Source organism: Microcebus murinus, chromosome 5, assembly GCF_040939455.1.
Source record: "Microcebus murinus isolate Inina chromosome 5, M.murinus_Inina_mat1.0, whole genome shotgun sequence".
Taxonomy (NCBI): Eukaryota; Metazoa; Chordata; class Mammalia; order Primates; family Cheirogaleidae; genus Microcebus; species Microcebus murinus.
In genome coordinates this window covers 30,666,221-30,688,354 of record NC_134108.1, presented here as the reverse complement: position 1 = coordinate 30,688,354, position 22,134 = coordinate 30,666,221, and the positions used below count along the sequence as shown (strand labels likewise).

The 22,134-nt window shown below is 38.1% G+C and overlaps 1 protein-coding gene across 5 annotated transcripts in view; it reads left to right on the top strand.

Moving 5' to 3' along the window:
* The window catches only part of AKAP7 (A-kinase anchoring protein 7), a 127,208-nt gene that overhangs the window by 76,522 nt on the left and 28,552 nt on the right, over positions 1 to 22,134 (top strand). For 2 of the 5 annotated variants that reach the window (XM_012736617.2, XM_076002941.1), the window contains exon 1: positions 1 to 22,134. This exon is cut by the window's left edge. The exons of the other annotated variants lie outside the window; for them this stretch is intronic. In XM_012736617.2, the coding sequence (XP_012592071.1) occupies positions 22,086 to 22,134 (49 nt within the window). In that variant the 5' untranslated portion in view covers positions 1 to 22,085. 5 annotated transcript variants of the gene reach the window in all.

Here is a 22,134-nt window from a genome sequence, read left to right as displayed (position 1 = left end):
ATGGCCCACCTGAGGATTCCTGGTAGTTGCTCCTGAGAGACAGTTCAGCCAGAAGAAAAAGATGTTTTGTGTTGTACCTGAGGTTGGAGTCCTTTTGACTGAGGAGACCCTAAGCTCTGACTTTGGCGCCCTAATCTTTAGTGCCCCTTCACCCTCAGGGGCCAGGGCAGAGCTCCAAAAGCATGGAGTTGCTCTCTCCATGGAGTTGGATCTTGCCCAGTAATAGTGTGCAGGCATGGGGTCTTCTTGGTGGGAGCAAGTAGTGCCAGTGTAATTGTCCTATTGTTTGATGTGGCAGGAAGGGTAGAAGAAGAAAACCAACCAGTTTTTTCACTGGGTGAAAGGCATAGCTAGGACAGGAATCTCAGAGCTTTCTAGGATCCTTACACCAGGACCTTTGTCTGACAAATGATAATTTAAAAATGTTTAATTTATGGTGACAGGCATACCAAAAAACCTGACTTAAGCAATATACAAGTTACTCTTGTAAAAAAAACACTTGTACCCGCTTAATATTTTGAAATAAAGTTTAATTTGAAAACATTTGTATTGCTTAATGCCTTATGCCCATTTCAACGTCCACTTAGTGGAGAGGGATGTTGGTGATAGATATGTGATTGAGTGTCTTTTTAAAAAAAATTTACTTTTTGTAGTAGAAAAATGTACCTCACTGCGATTATCTTATAAATGATTTAATATTCTAATAATTTACAAGGGTACACTTTTGTTGGGTTTTAAATTCTTTTTAAAATATAACATAGGTTCACCAGTTTTTTATTTCTGCATATTGTGAGGGTACAAATGTTTAGGTTACGTATATTGCCTGTGCCCCCTGCCCCCCACAGTCAGAGCTTCAAGCATGTCCATCTCCCAGATGGTACGTCTAACACTCATGTATGTATATACTCATCCCCTCCTCCCCCCTCCCATCTGCCCGACACCAGATAAATGTTATTCCTATATGTGCACTTAGGTGTTTATCAGTGAAAACAATTTGCTGGTGAGTACATGTGGGGCTTATTTTTCCATTCTTGGGATACTTCACTTAGTTGAATGGGTTCCAGTTCTATCCAGGAAAATATAAGAGGTGCTATATCACCATTGTTTCTTAGAGCTGAATAGTACTCCATGGTATACATATACCACATTTTATTAATCCACTCATGTATTGATGGGCACTTGGGTCGTTTCCACATCTTTGCAATTGTGAATGCTGTAAACATTTGAGTGCAGATGTCTTTTTTATAGTGTCTTTTGTTCTTTTGGGTAGATGCCCAGTAATGAGATTGCTGGATTATATGGTACATCTACCTGTATCTCTTTAAGGTATCTCCATATTGCTTTCCATAGAGGTTGCACTAGTTTGCAGTCCCACCAGCAGTGTATGAGTGTTCCTGTCTCTCCACATCCACACCAACATTTATTGTTTCAGAGCTTTTTGATAAATGCCATTCTCACTGGAGTTAAGTGATATCTCATTGCGGTTTTGATTTGCATTTCCCTGATGATTAGAGATGTTGAGCATTTTTTTTATATGTTTCTTGGCCATTTTTCTCTCTTCTTTTGGAAAGTTTCTGTTCATGTCCTTTGCCCACTTTTTGATAGGAAAATCAGCAAGAAAAAAAAATCAACCCTAAGTTCTAAATAGATTCTAGCAATCAGCTCCTTATTGGATGTGTAGCATGTGAAAATTTTCTCCCATTCTTAGGTTGTCTGTTTGCTCTTCTGACAGTTTCTTTGGCTGTGCAGAAGCTTTTTAGTTTGATCAGATCCCATTTATTTAATTTTGTTGTTGCTGTGATTGCCTTTGGGGTCTTCTTCATAAGGTCTTTGTATAGGCCAATGTCTAGAAGAATATTTTCAACATTTTCCTCTAGAATGCTAACAGTTTCATACCTTAGGTTTAAGTCTGTTACCCAGCATGAGCTGATTTTTGTGAGAGGTGAAAGGTGTGGATCTTGCTTCAGTCTTCTACATGTGGCTATCCAGTTTTCCCAGCACCACTTATTGAATAAGGATTTTCCCCAATGTATGTTTTTGTCTGCTTTGTTGCAGAATAGATGGCTATATGAGGATGGTTTTATATCTGGGTTGTCAATTCTGTTCCACTGGTCAATGTCCCTGTTCTTGTGCCAGTCCCAAGTTGTTTTAATTACTATAGCCTTGTAGTATAATTTGAAGTCTGGTAAATTGATACCTTCCATTTTGTTTTTATTGTCTAGGATTGCTGTTGTTATTTGGGGTCTTCTCTGGTTCCATATGAAGTGTAAAATTGTTTTTTCTATATCTGTGAAAAATGATGTTGGTATTTTAATAGGGATTGCATTGAATCTGTAGATCACACTGGGTAGACATTTTAACAATGTTGTTCTGCTGATCCATGAGCATGATATGGTTTTCCACCTGTTTACGTTCTCTGCTGTTTCCCTCCCTCAGTGTTTCATAGTTCTCCCTGTAGGGGTCTTTGACCTCCCTAACTATATTTTCCTAGGTACTTTATTTTCTTTGTTGCTATTGTGAAGGGTATTGGGTCTTTGATATGGTTCTCAGTTTGACTGTTATGGGCATATATGAATGCCTCTGCTTTGTGTGTATTGATTTTATATCCTGAGACTTTACTGAATTCATTTATCAATTTAAGGAGTCTCTTGGTTGAATCCTTGGTGTTTTCTAGATATAATATCATATCAGCAAAGAGTGAGAGTTTTATCTCTTCTGCCCCCATTTGGATGCCCTTGAATCGGCTCTCTCTTTTTTTTTTTTTTTTTTTGAGTCTCACTTTTGTTGCCCTGGCTAGAGTGAGTGCCGTGGCATCAGCCTAGCTCACAGCAACCTCAAACTCCTGGGCTCAAGCAATTCTCCTGCCTCAGCCTCCCAAGTAGCTGGGACTACAGGCATGCACCACCATGCCTGGCTAATTTTTTGTATATATATTTTTAGTTGGTCAATTAATTTCTTTCTATTTTTAGTAGAGACGGGGTCTCGCTCAGGATGGTTTCGAACTCCCAACCTTGAGCAGTCCGCCCGCCTCGGCCTCCCAGAGTGCTAGGATTACAGGTGTGAGCCACCGCACCCGGCTGGCTCTCTTGTCTAATTGCTATAGCAAGGACTTCTAGCACTTTGTTGAATAGAAGAGGAGATATAAGTGGAATCAGACAAGGTTGCCCACTAAGTGGGAATGCTTTCAATTTTTCCCCATTCAGTATGATGTTGGCTGTGGGTTTGTCATATATGACTTGAATCATTTTTAGGTCAGCCCCATCTATGCCTATTTTGTTAAGCATTCTTATCATAAAAGGGTGTTGAATTTTGTCAAATGCTTTTTCTGCATCTATTGAGAGGATCATATGGTTTTTGTTTTTGCTTCTATTTATATGGTGAATTACACATTTATAGATTTGCATATGTTGAACCATCCCTGCATCTCTGGGATGAAGCCTACTTGGTCATGATGGATTATTTTCTTGATAAGCACCTAGATTCGATTTGCTAGGATTTTGTTGAGAATTTTAGCGTCTATATTCATAAGGGATGTTGGTCTATAGTTTTCTTTTTTGTTGCGTCCTGTTCTGGTTTTGGTATCATCAGGGTTGTGTTGGCTTCATAAAATGTTTTGGGGAGGATTCCATCCTTCTCGATGTTGTGGAATAATTTCTGCAGGATAGGCACCAGTTCTTCTTTGTAGGTGTGGTAAAATTCAGGTGTGAAACAATCTGGTTCAGGACTTTTCTTTTTAGGAAGGTTTTTTATTGCTGTTTCAATTTCAGTACTTGATTTTGGTCTGTTCAGTAATTCTATTTCTTCCTGGTTAAGCCTAGGGAAGCTGTGTGTTTCTAAACATTTGTCCACTTCCTCCACATTTTCCAGTTTGTGTACATAAAGGTTTTTGTAGTATCCATAGATTATATCTTGTATCTCCATGGCATCAGTTGTAATTTCTCCTTATTGTTCCTGATGGAGCTTTAGAGATTTCTCTTTTCTGCTTTTCATTAGTCTAGCCAAAGGTATGTCAATTTTGTTTATTTTTTTCAAAGAACCAACTTGTTGTTTATTAATCTTTCATGTAGTTTCCTTGTCAATTTCATTTAGTTCTGATTTGCTCTTACTAATTTCACTTCTGCTGGGTTTGGGGTTAGTCTGTTCTTTTTCTAGCTCTTTGAGTCAATTCATTAGATTGTCTATTTGTGATCTTTCTGTCTTTTGGATATAGGTATTTATGGAAATAAACTTTCCTCTCAGGACTCCTTTAGTCGTGTTCCATAGATTTGGTAACTTTTGTCTCCATTGTCATTTAGTTCAAAGAATGTTTTGATTTCTATCTTGATTTCCTCATTTATGAAGTAATTGTTCAGCAGAAGGTTGTTTAGTGTCTATGACTTTGTGTAGAAATCAGAGTTTCTTTTAGGGTTGATTTCTACTTTTATTCCACTGTGGTCTGAGAAGATACATGGTATGATTTCTATTTTTTAAAATTTTTTGAGACATGCTTTGTGTCCTAGGATATGGTCAATCTTAGAGAATGTCTCATGAGCTGATGAGAAGAATGTATATTCAGTGGTTTTTGGGTAGAATGTCCTGGAAATGTCAGTCAGGCCCATTTATTCTAGAGTTCTGTTTAAGTCCATTATTTCTCTTTTGTTAATTTTTTGTGTGGTGGATCTGTCCTGTGCTGTCAGCAGGGTGTTGAAGTCTCCAGCTATTATGGTGTTGCTGTTTATCAATTTGTTTAGATCAAGTAGAGTTTGCTTTATAAATCTGGGTGCAGCTAAGTTGAGTGCATACATATTTAGAAATGTTATATCTTCTTGTGGAACTGTACCTTTCACCATTATATAGTGACCCTCTTTGTATTACATTTGTTGATTTAAAAACTAAGTTATCTGAAATCAAAACTGCCATGCAGGCCTTCTTTTGGCTTCCATTTGCTTGAAATATTGAGTTCCACCCCTTTACCTTGAGTATAAATGCATCTTTGCAGGTTAGATGTGTTTCCTGAAGACAGCCAGATACTTGATTTGTTTTTATCCATCCAGCCAACCTGTGTCTCTTGAGTGGGGAGTTTAAGCCATTCACATTTATTGAGAGAACTGGAAGGTGGGGCAAATTTCTGTTCATCCTATTGGGTTGAACTTTGTTGCTTTCTCTCTTGAGCCATTGTGGTATCTGGCCTTTGATCTTTAGCTTTTGAGTGGATTTACATTCGTGAGTGTTTATTATGCTGATCCGTGGGTAACCCTGTTTTGAGTACTACTTGGAGGGCTGGTCTTGTCTAGGTGAATTCCCTCAGTCTTTGCTTATCTGAGAATGTCTTTATTTCTCCTTTGTATACAAAACTTAGTTTTGCAGGGTACAAGATCTATGCTGGTCATTATGCTGTTTCAGAAGAGTAAGAATGGGGTTCCAGTCTCTGCTTCCTTATAAGGTTTCAGTTGAGAAGTCTGGAATTATTCAGATGGGATTTCCTTTATATGTACTTGTTTTTTTCACCTTACAGCTCATAGAAGGGCCTCTTGTTGATATTTTGGTCAGTCTGATGACTATGTCGTGATGTCTTCCTGTTTGCATTGACCCTGCCAGGGGTCCTTTGAGCTTATTGTACCTGGATATCTAGATTTTTAGCAAGGCTTGGGAAATTTTCCTCTATTATATCTTCAAATAGTTTATCTAACCCTTGCGTGTTTTCTTCTTCACCCTCATGGATGCCCATAACTCTTGCATTAGGCTTCTTCAAATAATCACACATTCCTTGTAGGCTTTGCTCTTTTCTCTTTCTCTGCTCTATCTCTGTGACTGATTTAATTGGAAGGTATTATCTTCAGTCTCTCAGATGCTTTCTTCTGTTTAATCTACCCTGTTCTTGAGGTTTTCCACTGTGTTTTGTAGTTCCTTGAATAGATTCTTCATTTCCAGGAGTCAGTTTGATTTTTCTTTAATATTTCAATTTCTTTTGTGAATTTTTCTTCGATGTCCTGGATTTTTTTGTGGTTTATGTTGGTTATCCATTTTCTTGCATATAATTAAATTTTCTTATATCCCATGTTTGAAATTCTTCTTCTGTTATTTTAGTGTTCTGAATTTGGTTAATGCCCATTGCTAGAGAGCTGATGTTCCTCTTTGGGGGTGTGCTTTCCATTTGATTCTTCATACTTCCAGAGTTCTTTCGCTGATTCCTTCCCATCTGGATCAGCTGTTGCTTCTTACCTTTAGATTTTTGTTTGGATAATGACACGGCATGTTTATTCTCTGAGCCAGTAGGTGGTGTTTGTGGGTGAGATTTGACCACACTCTTTAGGATCAGTCAGTAGATGTAGTAAAAACGTGTGCAGAATGACCTCTCTGTCAATAGGTGGTGCTTGCTGGGAAGAACAGGCTACAGTGTTGTTTTTGGGTCCTGTAACCAGCTCTTGTTCCTCTGGAGAGGCATCCTGTGCCTGAGGTGGTGGGTTTGTGCCCTGGGACTTCCAGGTGTGTCCTTATTCTCCACCTCAGTGGGAACAGGTCTGGGAGTGAGTCTGGGTGGAGCTGGGTTGGGTAAGCCTGCCCTCAAGTTTCATAAATGTTGTTAGCAGGGGCAATGATCTATTTTCTGCTTCTGGGCAAAGCTGCCAAGGTGGACTGAAATGGCCTTACTCAGCCAAAAAGTCTGTGTGGGAATGAGGCTGTCTGAGACCTGCAGTCTAGAGCAAGCCTCTCTCCTTTCCACCCTCCCCTTTTCTGCGGTTTCTCCTGGGCCTCTGCCAGCAGGTAGGACTTGAAGCCAGCAGATCTCCTCTGGCTGTGATGTAGGCCGAGAAGTTCCCTGCCCAGGATTGCAGCCTGGGCTGGCACATGGCCTTCCCCTGGGAAGAGGGTTGCCCCTCAAGCATGCTGATCTGCTCCTGAAGACACACATACCTCAGTAGGTTTATTCCCAAATATCCCTTCTTTGCCGCAGGGCAATGAGATCGAGACCTGGGTGTATGGGATCTGGTCTACAGGCCTGTCCCTTGGGCCCTGGAGATCAATTCCCGACTATTCCAGGGAGAGGAATGCTAGTCTAAAGTCACCCATGGGGTTTCCAAGCTGGATTGATGTCTCTCCATCTTGGGCTTTGCCCTGTTCTTCTGGAGTCACAAGGCTAGCAGCAACTGGGAGGGCTGTTGCACAGGGAGCTCACAGCCTGAGTACCCCTCAGTCTGTTGTAGGGCCCCAAAGGAAAGGTCCTATTCCTTGGAGATGCCTCTGTGTGATGGCTAAATTGTCTCTCTGGGCACCCACGGGTAGGGAAGGGGAAGGGTTGAATGAAGCAATATGGTGCCTGATGATCAGCTTGGGTCTGTGTGCAGGGAGGTACCCTGAGGTAACTGGGATCCTAGTGCCCTATCCTCAAGAAGCTCACCACTCACTGGTGGCAGCTGTCTCTCAGCTGGTGTTAGCAGGTCTCTCCAACCACTCAGGAGCCCACCAGCAGTCAGAGATGAAAGGGAGGGGAAAGTTAACTGCTCTGCCTACCCTTGTCACTGGTCTCCAAGCCTCTCGGGGGCCTTTCTCTTTTCTAGTTCTCCTTTGCAACTTCTCGTGGAGTCTCCTGTAGCTTCAGGCACCCTTCCTTTCCACCCTCATCCTATCTGTGTTTGTCTGCTTGTTTAGTTTTTTTCACTTTCTTCTAAAATCTTTTTTGCAGAGACAATCTGGCTGGTGGTTTTCTCATCTGCCATCTTAGAGATGTCTCTGTCTGGATCGGTTCACTAGTTCTTAAAATTTGCTCCATGGATCTCTAGCAATCTTTTAGATACTGTTAGGGGGTCAGTGAGGGAAAAACTATTTTTATAATAATATTAAAACATTATTTGCTTTTTCCAATGGGTTCAAATTTACACTGATGATGTAAGAGCAATGGTGGGTAAAGCTGGGTGTGGCCAGTATCAACCAATGCAGTTGCAATTAAAAAAATGTTTTGAGGGCATTTTGACATAAGAATGTTCTTGCTGAGTAGTAAAAATTATTAATTGTATTTAGTCTTATCTTTGAGCATATGTCTTTTTCATATTCTGTGTAATGGGAAGTAGGCATAAAACACTTGTGCTACATTGATGTAGGAGGTTAAACTGAAATAAGATGCTTATGTAATTGTTTAACCTGTGAGCTAAGGTAGCTGCTTTCTTTCATGGAACACCATTTTTTCCTGAAGAATTGACAAACTATAGTTTTCAAACTTGGTTATTGAAGGACATTTTCATACAAATGAACAAGTGAACCTGTCACATTAAGTACAGCAACTGACATTATTTACTGCTAATGATCAAATTCAAGCTTTCAAGCAAAAATAAGAATTTTTGAAAACTCAAATCTGTTACCATGAGCTTGACAGCACTTAAAGACATTTTCCTGCTTTTTGTTGTAGACATTTTTGTGCACAAAAGTAGAAAGCATAGTGTAGAATAATGAACTCCATTTTTTGTTTTTACCTATTACTATGTCTTATAAGTAAAATTTTTAAAATATCATTTTGTTGAGGTATAACTTATGCCTGTAAAACCTGCACAAACTTTAGGTGTTCAACTTGATGAGTTTTACATATGTATACACTATCAAGATACTGAACTTTCCATTGCCCTCAAAGTTACATGTGTTCCTTGCCAATCTGTACTTAAAGACTTTTCTAATGAGGTGGGGATAATATTAATGAATGTGTTTTTTTTATGTTATATAATGAAATTGGTTCAGAATTTGGAAGATCTCCATAACTCTGTAAATCAGTATTTTTTTTTTTTTTTTTTTTTGAGACAGAGTCTCACTTTGTTGCCCAGGCTAGAGGGAGTGCCGTGGCATCAGCCTAGCTCACAGCAACCTCAAACTCCTGGGCTCAAGCGATCCTACTGCCTCAGCCTCCCAAGTAGCTGGGACTACAGGCATGTACCACCATGTCCAGCTAATTTTTTCTATATATATTAGTTGGCCAATTAATTTCTTTCTATTTATAGTAGAGATGGGGTTTCACTCTTGCTCAGGCTGGTCTCGAACTCCTGAGCTCAAACGATCTGCCCGCCTCGGCCTCCCAGAGAGCTAGGATTACAGGCTTGAGCCACTGCGCCCAGCCTGAATCAGTATTTTTTAAATGACCAGTGCATGTTGTTACAAAGCCATACAGGGAAAAAAGATTCCTTAAAATCTCAAGATAGATCAAAAGATTTGAATGCAAAGAATATAAAAAGTTTATTATTATGGTTTAAAATTCTACATTGCAACTAAATTTGAAGAAACTATAACTTGTAAAGTTGTGGTATAATATAAAAAAATGTCCACAATTATCCGAAATTATTAAATATTTATAAATATAACCTACATCAGCAAAAGCTCTAGGAGGGTATGGGGGGGGTCATCAGTAATTTTGAAGAGCGTAAAGGTGTCCCAAGGCCAAAACATTTAAAAACCTCTGCTTTTAGTTCATAGGTCCAGGGAAACTGTGAAAAAAATGTAATCTGCTCAGCCAACCCTTCTAAATGTAACCACTTTGGTAGGCGCTCACCGACTGCGAAACCTTGCCCACAACCGGCACTCATAGTCCTCACGATAGTTTGTGCTGTGCATTGACGACGAATCCGTTTTACTCTTGTGTGATGAGGAAAGCTTTAAAGCACTGAAAGCTTGTTAAACTTTACAGGCAGCTTTACTTGTAATGTAAATCAGAATAGGTAACATATACATATATGTTTTCATTACGTCATTTTTAAATGTTCACAATTTTATTTTGATAAATGAAAAATTAGAAAAGTCATATCACGGCTGTGAGCTAAAGTCAACGCTTGGCTGTGCGGCTTCATCTGTGGCTGTCGACTATAGTAGACGCTCGTACTGAAGTGGTTAATTTTGATCAATATTTCAAATATTTTCTTCCAATAAATTAATTTTGATGACTACTTGGCTATCTCCATGTAAAATATAAACTGGTTTGATTTCTATCTCAATTTTTTCCTCCTTCCCTCTTTAATTTCTATTTGCAAAAATGTAACTAGTGCAAAAATACTCTAGACTGACATATCTATATGAAATGACTCATCTAAAAATCATTATGAGAAATTAATGTTATATAATATAGGAATGTCTCTTTTGTGGTGGGCGAGACCAAAACATTTATCTTGTTTTCTTTTGCACAGGCTGGCAGTGAGATGATTAAGAAAATTTCATCTGTACTTAGACTAAGATGAATTTATTTCAAATATGTTAGAAGAGGGAACAGTGAAAAGACAGTTTATCATCTGAGGGAACTGTGTGTACATATATATTTTTTTTCACTTGAAAACTTTGGCAGTTGGAGATTTTCTCTATTCAAAATTATGAAATGATTTAATAAGAGTTGAGAATAGGATATTTCCTTATTTTCTTCATGACACAGAAATTGGGTGATCATATAATTTACCATCCAATGGTACACTTGTGAGTGTCAAAGGGGATCTATTCGTGACTATGCTGAGATAAAAGAGGAAAACCAAGACTATACTAGTTCAACTGGGATTTATGTCACTCTTTCAAAAAATATGTTCTTGAAAAAAATGGAACCTTTGACTTATTAGATACTACTATATTTAAATGTCAGTCCTGTTCCTGTAATCTAAATGTCCTCCTATTTCTTTGATGAAACATATCTTCTAAAAAGAAAATGTTTGAAATTCATTGTTATATGCCCCTAATAAAAATGAACAGGAACTAAGAATTGGAACTCTAAGTTTATTTTTTATATCTGCTATAATTCTATAAGAATTATAACTCTAAGTTAGAGGAAGCTTCACAATAAGTAACTGAGAAAATTAATCTTAGTGATGGCTAACTGTATTTTAACTGGTGTATCAGCTAATAATTTGGATGCTAACATAAAGTGGCAGCTGTGACTCAGGCTATTTTGAAAATCTAACCATCTGTTGGCTTGGTTTCAAACCTTATGATTTATATTAGACATATTAGTAACTCTACCTATTAAAGAGGCAGTGCTAAGTGGTAAATTTAACTAACAAATTAAGCATCACTACTAGAATGATGCAGTAGTAAATTATTCCATGAGTTATTTGTGGAGCCTTCAATTTTGAGTGTGTTTTAGAAAATACGAAGGTAAATATTGAGTTCTAAATGAAAAGAAAAATAAAACTACATGAATGAAATTCTTCAAGTGTAGAGTCTATGGTCAAACAAAGCCATTAAGATACAAGGAATTAGTATTAGGAGACACTTCCAGTTGCCAAAAGTTATAGCTAACTGGCCCATCACATTACCTAATTGCCTCTGAATGAATACATTTTTCACACTAATTAATGTTTATTAATGTTTTAAAAGTGTTTAGGACAGTGCCTGACTATAGTATTATAAAAATGTCATTTTTTATATACAAATGTTCATAGTAGATTTGTAATAAACCCAAACTGGATGCAAACTTAATAGTCTTCAGCAGGTGAATGATTAAGCGAACTGAAAATGTCACTTATTATTAGCAATGACAGTCATATAGAATACTTAATGCAATAGTTTTCTTTTCTAACATCAGAATACCCATTTTATGGTTACTAAAAGATTTGCACCATTCCTAATGCTTTCCATAAATTGGTATGTGATCAAGAGTGTGTTTCAAAAATAAAAATGCATATATATCCCAAGTGATTTTACTTATTTATATAACATTTTCTATTGTATATAAATACATAGGTGCAGATAAAAACTTGGTTTAATTTTTTTGACTATGAGAAAAGCAATAAAATTGTTACGGCAAATCTATATAATGTAGTATTATTTAACACTGTATAGATTTCAGGGAAGCATAGAGGAATCAGGATGCAGAGTGGTTGAGAGAGAGAGAGAGAAAAAGTACACATAAACTACAGATAGAAAAGCCTAGTAACTCATAAGTTCCTAGAATCAGACAAAGCTTGTTCTAATTCTAATTGTCACTGCCACTTCCTCACTGGGCAACTTTGTGCACACTATTTAACAACTATAAACCCAGTTATCATATCTATAAAATGGGGATCTTTATAATAGTTGTTTCCTCATGAGGACCGAATGAGGTAATGCACAAAAAGCTTTTAGCATCACACCTGGCACATACTCAGCGCTCACCAATGCCCATTGTTATTGCTGTAGAATGCCTGCAAGTTGTATGTACAATTCTTATGACCAGGACAGATGAGGCTGAGAGTGACTTAAGGAAGGGTTAGTCTAAAAAAAAAGAAAGAAAATGTCAATTTCCTCTCAATCTTTACTAGAAATACACTATTCTAGGCATTAGGAAAAAACTTTAGACTCTAAAGGATTAAGACACTGGAACAAGATGTTAAGGGAATTGTAAAATGTCTTTCAAGATGGCAGAGAGAGTACCATTCATGAGGTTATCTAATATGGAGGTCTGAATAACCTTTGGAGGTTTCTTCTATCATTAGAATTCACAAATTCTCTATTTTGTGTTAAATTGTTATATTTTAGTTTTTTGCCAAAGCTAGACTTTGATTATTATTGCATCTCTGATGAATTGGGAGAGGTAATAAAATTCTCATTCTTCAGCTCTATTTGCAAATCTAATTCCACTGTATCCTTTTGTTATATAGTTACTCTTAAAATAGGAATGGGGAAGTTTGGTTGTAGTGAGTAAATGGCTCTGGTTGTCACACTGGCAGAGTGGATTCAGGATTCATCAGTATTCCCCGAGTTACCAGTTCATTCATAGCCCCCTCCAGGCATTTGAAGTGTTGCTAACTACCGTGCACATAAAGGCTCCTTCTTTACTTTAAAACTTGTTCAGTCCAATTTTCGTTATCATTTGTGCAATTAACTGAACAGATATTTACGGAACCTACCAAATGCCAAGTGCTATGCTGTGTGATGATCAAAGATGGGCAAACCCGAACCATACTTTCAAAGCCTTTTCTTTCTAGTGGGAAGTCATGCAAATAAACAGTTATAATATAAAATGATAAAGACTGTCATGAAGTTAATGGGAACCAAGTGAGGGTGTTTCCAGTTCGGCCTGGGATTTTCAGGAAAGACTGCACAGAAGAGGAAAAGTTTGAGCTGAAAATGAGAGTGTTGGGAAGGTGGCAGTTTCAAGGGAGATATTTTCCAGGCTGAGGAAGCAGCATGAGAGTGACCCAGAGGACTCTGTGCAGGGATGTGTAAGTAATTCACTCTGTACATGAATTACTTATCCTTAAGGAGTTCAGATCTTATTTTGTAGGGAATGGCAGCCATCAAAAATTTTGGAGCTCGAGATGACACGGTCAGATTTGTGCTTAAGAAAAGTCACTCTGCCAGCAGGTTAAAAACTCAATGGTTGAGGGGAACAGGAGGCTGAATCAGCAAGACCAGTAAAGACGCTGTTGTGTTCGTCTAGGCAGGTCATGATAATAGCCTGAACTTGGCATTTGTAATGGAGATGGAGAAGAAAGGGTGCATTGCAGATCTCAGTAGCAGGAGAATCAATATTTTACGGTTTCAGGTGGATTTTGAAAGACAGAGGATAAGCCTAGGATGGCTTCCAGATTTGGGATTTGGACAACTAGAAAGAGGATAAAAGAGAAAACAGATTTTGGTGATGTGAAGATGATTTCAGTTTGAGGCATATGAAAGCACCTGTGGCCCAATCGAGGGGCATGTTGAGGAGAGAAGCCTAGGGCACAGATATATTTGAGAGAGACAGGATTCAGTGACTTTGGGATAGTAGTTCAAGCTATGGGTATGAATGAATAGCTGGGGGGTATCTGGAAAGCCTGGGACTCTAGACTTGCTTTGCAGCTAGTTACTGAGATAAATACTGTAGAGAAAAGATGGAGACTGTAAGCCGGGCGCGGTGGCTCACGCCTGTAATCCTAGCTCTCTGGGAGGCTGAGGCGGGCGGATTGCTCAAGGTCAGGAGTTCAAAACCAGCCTGAGCAAGAGTGAGACCCCGTCTCTACTATAAATAGAAAGAAATTAATTGGCCAACTGATATATATATATAAAATTAGCCGGGCATGGTGGCGCATGCCTGTAGTCTCAGCTACTTGGGAGGCTGAGGCAGATGGATCGCTCAAGCCCAGGAGTTTGAGGTTGCTGTGAGCTAGGCTGATGCCACGGCACTCACTCTAGCCTGGACAACAAAGCGAGACTCTGTCTCAAAAAAAAAAAAAAAAAAAAAAAAGATGGAGACTGTAAACAAGGGACTAAGATAGAGAAGAAAGGTTATGGAAATTAAGTAAATATGACAAATGTTTATTGCTTCTTGTTGGTCTATGGGACAGCAACAGCATAAAAATGCCTCTTTACTATTTAAGTTTGCTTCTTTGACAGAGACATTTGCTCTGGTAGAAACAGGGATAATGAGGGTTAAAGAAACACAGAGTATATTTTATTTCCCTTCATGAAGCACAAATTCTCTTTTTTCATTAACCCCATGAAGATTCTATTATATTTTATCTGACTTTAATGTGTTTTATATAAAATGCCTCAAGGAGTAAGAACAACAGTTTGTCAGATTATGAATTGTGATTCTATTTGATCTTTTATTGACTAATGATTCAGGTGAGTATTTTGTCTTGTTTCTGGCTATGGGTAAAGGAGGGCTGTATTTGACCATCAGAGTTTTATATTTCATACCAACGAACCATAGCTGCCAGATATATTTTCATTGCTAATATCTCTGATCAAAGCAAGAGCTTTTACTTAAGCATTCAGTCTTAGCATAATAAGGTTTAGAGAAAGGCAGTTCATAGTTTTGCTACTTGTTCTTCAGCCATGTATTTTAGCAAGAATGTAGTTTATAAGGATCAGTATATGATAGAATGTTTTATTAGCATCACACTTTTTTTCAGTTTACTTTTTAGTAAAAAAATTTATTTTTGCTATATAAAATTACTTACAGACTCTTTCAATCGCTTTCTTGATTTTAATTAATCAAAAAGTAGATACCACATTTTTATTAAAAGGTAAATATAAAAGTCTAGCAGACACTGGTGGTTTGCCTAGTCTGGGTCCACCCTCTTTCCCACCTTTTCCCCTCCCACTGGGATGTGGTGGGCTTGGCTTTGGCGCTGCAGATGATTGCTCCATTCTTCTTGCTAGTGATTAGTTCAGGGGGTGGCATGTGGTCTGATTCTGATATGTGAGGGAAACCTGCTCGGGGCCTCAGAGCATAGTTTTCTTGCTGATAGAAAAAGGATTTGGAGGGAAGTGAATACCATTTTTTAGCTGGAAATTGTTGGGTATCCACCATGTGATGCCTGGACTTTGCTGTCTTCTTAACTGCAGAGGACACTAGAGGTGACTACAGGCACCTTTGCTGAGTGTGGGGCACTAGAAAGGGGAGTCTTGATGATCTTGTTAAGCCACTGAATTACCCAGCTCGAGTGTGACACTATCACAGATTATAGGAGATAATGACATTCCTTTTTAACCATTTGAATTAGGAGTTTTCGTATTTGTAGCAGATGCATCCTACCAGATATACATTTCAGTTTGATTTAATAAATGTATTAACGGAAGACAGACTAGTGTTTTAGTTTTATGGATATTTAAACAACAATTCTGACACTGCATGTTGTTATTAATAGAGGCGTCCATAAACAGACGAATAGAATGAATACCGACATAGTGTCTCAGATGAATGTCAGCCTGGGCCATGCGGATCATGAGAGATACTGAGAACTGCCAAAAACAGCCTTGCATTTCATTAGGACAAAGGAATTTTCATTATCTTGGGGATTCACTTCCATCCTGATTTTAAGGATGATATTAGAGAAAAAATCTTTAATAATCATATGTTGACTTAGTAAGCCCCTTTTATTTGAAGCTTGACATATAGGAAATATAACAGTTGTCTTGCCCAAGGTCAAACAGTGGACCACCTTTGGAGAGAAATATAGATTGAGAGCATTCCACATAAAGAACAATTAGGACCTGTGAAAGAAATTGTAGAACCCAATTTTGTGTTGTTTACATTGTGAAACCACAAATAAAATCTGCTCACTGAGTCCTATTGGCATTTCTGAAATACGTTTCTTTTCTTCTTATGAAGGGTGTTGCTTTCTCCTCCAAAAGGTCCAAGGCAATACAGGATTAAAGGTGTTTGAATAAGCAAGCAGCCATGTGTTATAATACAAATACTAGCCAGAAGATTAAGTATATTTTTTGCCTTTCCTCTTTCTTTCCTCAAACAAGGTTTTGATGTCCAAACATTTAACTTGCCCTTGACTAAGTAACTCATGTCAGTTTCTGTGATTCCATTAATGCCTGGAAAGAAGGTCAGACTGTAAAAAGCAGGGCTGAGCAGTATCTATGTAGAATAACTGTTTGTTACTGGGACTTACCAGGATGGGAATCCGGAGCTACCTCCTGCTCCCCCAGGGCCGTGACTGCATAGAGAGGTGCCTGTCCTTTGGCCCTGGCTCCCTCACCTACTGTGGCTGCACTTCTCGACGTAAGAGTTAACCCTCACCCCAAGAACTTATGTGATTACCATGTTAGCACATGATATGTGTTCAATAAATAGTGGCCAGAATTAATTGGATAACATGGTGTGCTATAAATGCAAAGCATCCAACTAATATGCTATAAGTCGTAAGCCCTTCTTCCAGCCTCCTACACCTCTGTTGCTCTGCTGCTGCCTGTCCTTTGAGCAGGGAAATAAATTCTCCTAATTTCTCAATTAAGGAAAAGGCTTTGACTACATACATTGTTTAAAGTTGGGCCACACATAGAAAAGAACTGTGACTGAATAGTAAGCATGGGGGAGACAATTTGAAAGTTGGCACTAAGCAGAAATGCACCAGCAGAGATTTCGGAAAGCCTGCTGTGATTGGTGAAGAATAAGGACTTCTTTTGTGGCTCTAGTTGTCTACTTGTTTCTTCTCCTTTCCTAAATGCATATATGCTGTGTATGGTATGTTATGTTTTTCTCCTTGTGTTTTATAGAAAAAAAACCACATTCTCTTTCCAATTACTATACATACCAAAATTGTATAATATATGGCAATTTCAAATACAAATACCTATAACTTTTAGTTTTAGAGAAAAACAAAAGCACTGCAAAGAGAAGTAAAAAGTCTCTTGAAAGTATAGCTCAAGTAGGAGTAACAGTTTTAAAAAAGGATTCTTGGCTCTCAAATTTTAAACTGAAATTCTTTTCCTGGGTAAATAAAAATAGGACTTAGCAGTGAGATTCATAGGTAGTCCCTCAAGTTATCAGTTATGGTTTTCAGCCTCTTCCCCTTACAGACAACCCCTCATAAGAGCCACTTTCAAATACCAGTATTTAGTGATACAGTTTCAGAACCTTTCTCTTTGGTTACAAAATCACCACCAAGATGCAGCAGTGGCCGCACAATGGAGGAGCATCTTCTGGGCCTAGTGGTAGATTTATGCTTGTTATGGGTTAATAATTGAGAGTCATATTTTTTGTACAAGAACATAGAGAAATAAAGCACAATATTGAGTATATCCATCCACTCTCCTTTAGGCCCAGAATAATTATCTTTTGGCACCTGCCATCAACATAAAAATTGGAATATATTCCAAAACATTCCAGTTTGCATGAGTTACATTTCCACAGGTTGTCAAGCACTTCTTGAACTTACGTACATTTTCATTGAAACTGACATTTCTTGGAATAGCAGTTTCCATACGTGTGCTACCTGCTGTATAATGAAATCTTCCTGAAGTGTCTATTTTATGCTTAAAAGCATTTCTTTCAAGGCTTGGTTCCTGAATTTGGAGGGATAAAACAGTTTTTCCCTCTTTATACTTCATGATTTAATGTCCTCCTTTTTCTCTCCACTCTTTTCAATAAAGGGACATTTACTTTTTATTTTCTCATGTGTTTCCAAAAGTTGTCAAACTCAAATTTCCTTTAATTAATGCATTGGAGGTCTCGGAAGAATTGGTAATTTGTACAGGTCTTTTGTTTTCTTGCATTATGATTGCTAATTTTTTTTGAATTTTTGAAAATTTGTACAGTTTTCTAAAGTCAGAATCTTACAGTGAGGTTTGCTCTTTGAGTCAGACTTTTCTGAGAGAGGTTGCTCAGAAATCTAAAAATATATGTATGTGTTCAGTTATAGATAGAAAAAGATGCCAACCAATGGCACAGGAATAGAATTTTGGGGCATAGTTAAGAATTATCTTTTCCCACTAGAGACAATAATCAGAGCTGATAATTCACAGTAGCAGCTGCCTCCCCCCCCCCAAATACTTTTTAGTTTTATTCCTGCCATTTTTAAACATTAAAATAAAAATCCAAAAGACTATAACCGATACAGGCAATTAACCTCACTATGATTTGTCTGCAGCCAGGCTGTGAGAAAAGAAAACACAAAACAGTTGTGGTTCTAAATTTATGGACATGATATCAGATATTTTTCCTCATGAAGGTTAACCTTCCTCTTTTATAAATCATCTTCTAGTCACAGTAGACCTCCATATATTACTGAAAAATGTTAATCCCCTAATGAAAGTCCATTAACATCCTTGGGGATTGTTTATGAATGGTAGCAGTTGCTGTTTTTCCTGGAAGACGTTTGCATTCAGGGGCTGTTCTGGTATCTTTGTGCTGCACACTGAGTTGTCCCTCCATCGTGTGGCAGGCGACAGTGCTGGGCTCTGGCTCCCAGAGAGCTCTGTCTTTAGGTTCTTTGTTTAAAACCAGGATTATATCACTCTAGCAACAATAAAGGAATTTGGTGGCAACACAGGAGAAACCAAGGCAAGATTTTAAACATACTACCATAGAGCTTAGTTAAATTCTTCTGTACATTATTCTGAAATTGTAGTAGGCTGTGATTAATAATACAGGACTCTGGATCAGATGCTTAGGGTTTGTAGAGTCAGACAAACTGAGTTCAGATCCCATTATTGTCACATACTCAGAGATTTTGCCCAAATTACTTTTCTGAGCTTAAGTTTTTTCATCTCTAAAGTGGGGATAGTAATAGCACTGTCCTCATTAGAGCTGTTGTAGGGATTCAGTGAGAGTAAAATGTAAGGCACTTACCAAGTGCCTGGCATATAGTAAATGTCCAGTAAATGTTAGGTTTTTAAATTCCTATCTTGAATTTCTCCATTGTTTTCTAATCTTTTATTATGATTCACTTTTAATACTTATGAAAAAGTCTCTAACATTGTATAAGTATATAGTTCCCTCTTAGTTGCAGAATATCCTGATAAATGCTGTTACTTAGACAATGACATATTTTATATATTCTTTTTGAGACAGAGTCTCTCACTCTGTTACCCAGGCTAGAGTGCAGGGGCATGGTCATAGCTCACTGAAATCTCCAACTCCTAGGCTCAAGCAATCCTCCTGCCTCAGCCTCCTGAGTAGCCCGGACTACAGGCCCATACCACCACACCTGGCTAATATTTCTATTTTTTGTAGAGACAGGATCACTCTTGCTCAGGCTAGTCTTGAACTCCTGACCTCAAGTGCTCCTCCTGCCTTGGCCTCTCAGAGTGCTGGGATTACAGGAGGGAGGGCCACTGTACCTGGTCTATATTTTATTCTTAATTGCACATTTTCAGAAGCAGTGCCAACAGGGAATAATAAAGTTAAGTTGGTAAGGTTCATCACAAGAATGTTATCCTCCTGGGCTCTGCGTTCTAGTGTGGGGCCTTTTCATTTATAGGTAGATGCATAAATATTAACTCAAGATGGCAGCTAGCAGGGCACAGACTTGGAAGACACGGTGGCAAGATTGCCACTTGGTGCTAAGAACACTGGGGTGCATATAGATGCTGTCATGGCAATCTGTTCTCTTCTTCCTCTCCTCCCAAATACGATCTACTTTGCAGTAACAAATTATAGACTTTATAATGAATTACCTGATTTACAAGTGAAGATATGAAAACTCTGACAAAGAGGTCCAGGTTTCATAACTGTAAATTCCTGAGAGATCTGGGATTCAAACCCTTGATTTTTCTGATTGTAAAGGTTTTATCAGTACACCAATGCTGGTGTGATTGGGAAATGCCAGGAGTTGCTCATTTTCCTCAGTGAAGAATGTTCACTGCATATTTTTCTTTTAACACAAAAAGTAATGTTTAGGATAATTGTTCACTGGTTGTCAGACTATTTCCTTTGTTCTTTTGATCACAAAATCATATAATTTTAGCACTGTAGAAGATCTTAATATTTCAGCTGCCTTATTTTTAGATGAAGAAACTGAGGCCCAGGGAGGACCAAGGACTTGTCTGGTGTTTCTCAGCTGGTTAGTAGCAATATTAAGGGCAGGAAGGGCCCCATGCTGTGTCATGTCTCCAATGTTCAAAGTACACTCTCAGTTCTGATTTTACCTTTTTTAGGGCTATAGGCCATTTATTTGCTTTCTAGTATTAATAGGTTCATATTATTGCTTTTAGGACTATTTTACATACAAAATTATATTTTATATTTACGTGTTGGTGAATTTGACAGGGAATATTGGAACAACTTACTGTTAATTTACAGGCTGATAAGCTGTGAAGAAATAAAACTGGTTATAAAAATGGAATTTCACTTAAAATTTTATGCCAATTATATGATAGAATGGAGTGTGCTCTTTAAATCAAGGCTAAGTATGCATTGTATTTACATTTTCAATAGTCTGAAAAACTGAAAGCAATATTTAAGTTATGTAGCATTTCAAATGTTAATTTTAACTATGCAGATAGCCCTGCCAGTTTCATTTAATCAATCAAAGCTTTGCTTTTTATTACATAGATCTTCACAATATTTCTAATCTTGGGAAATCAGAGTGCATATTAATGTACCTGTGATCCACAGAAACAATTTACATTGCTTGATAACTCTAAAATACTCCTTGATAATTGTATCAAACTGTAATTATCAAAATTGTTTCTGAAAAAAAGCATGGGAAGTATATTCTAGTGCTTTTCAACTTCTTAATGAGATTAAAAATGCAACATACAGAATTTGTAAAATTGACAACTTTCATTCTTCCAAACTGTACATTCTTTTTGTTTGGATGAGTGTGAAAGTGGACGTAGTATGTTCAGAACCACTTGAGGTTCTCAGCATCATCCTTTATCCTTCCAACTCCTGGTAAATAGGTGTGTGTGCCTAGCTAGAAAGTACAGTAAGAATTTGTATGGAATTTCTGGCATTAAGAGAATTTTTCATTCCTATAGTGTCACAAAGTAAGTCTCTTACCTCTGCAAGATAACAGATTTTGAACAATTACATGAAATCCGTTATTTCATGTCATAAAGTACAAGATATAGCGTGTCTTAAAATTAGTTGTTTGTAGCCCCTGAATTTGTTCAATCACCTTGTGGCTTCATACAAAAAGACACCCTAATCCTTGATCTTTTTCCCAGTGATGCATCTGTGTGTGGGTAATTTTCTAGGCCATTGACATAATTGATGCAACAATTTCAAAATTCATAGTATTGATTACTGTGTTAGAGGCATAAGGCAATTTCAGAAAGCAGGTATTTGACTTTAAAAGATATGCTATCATGTGCAGTTAACACTTGATAGTCACTTTCCTCCCACTTTCCTGTCGTTTCTATTATTCATACAGTTTGTTAGGTAGTTAATTATGCTTCATACAAGTTGTTTTCAGTGTTCTGCTATGTTGGGTTCCCTATTCATATAGCAAACAAACAACACAACGATCTCCCAGGGATAAAAGAAAGCTCTTCCTCTTTAAATAGCAGACAGAAAATAAGGGGTTTTTCTGGTGTGAATTTCCATGTGTAATTACTGCATTTGTCTGCAGGAGAAAGGACTCATGATTTTTCTCGGTTATCTTCCTTAAAGACACCCACAGATAGCTGTAAAGTGCACGTGGCACTGATCTGAGACCGGGGGCTCATGGTTTTGTGAGAATTAGGCCAATGTACGGCCACTTCTTTCACTGAATGCCAGTCCCAGAGCAGTTGCGTTAGGCTGGAGGACTGGAGGTGGAGCCTTTTTTGCTCACCGCAGCGAGTAGCTTCTCTCTCTCCCCTGGAGGCGTGTGCATTGGCTCTTCAAGCTTGTGTGCTGCTCCGTGGAGTGCAATAGGCAGGGTGTGCTCGCAGACCGTGCTATAAACTGCAGTTTCTATTTGGGGTGCTCTCGGAGAGGAACACCAGGAAAGACAGACAGTACCAGTGCCATGGGCCAGCTTTGCTGCTTCCCTTTCTCAAGAGATGAGGAAAAAATCA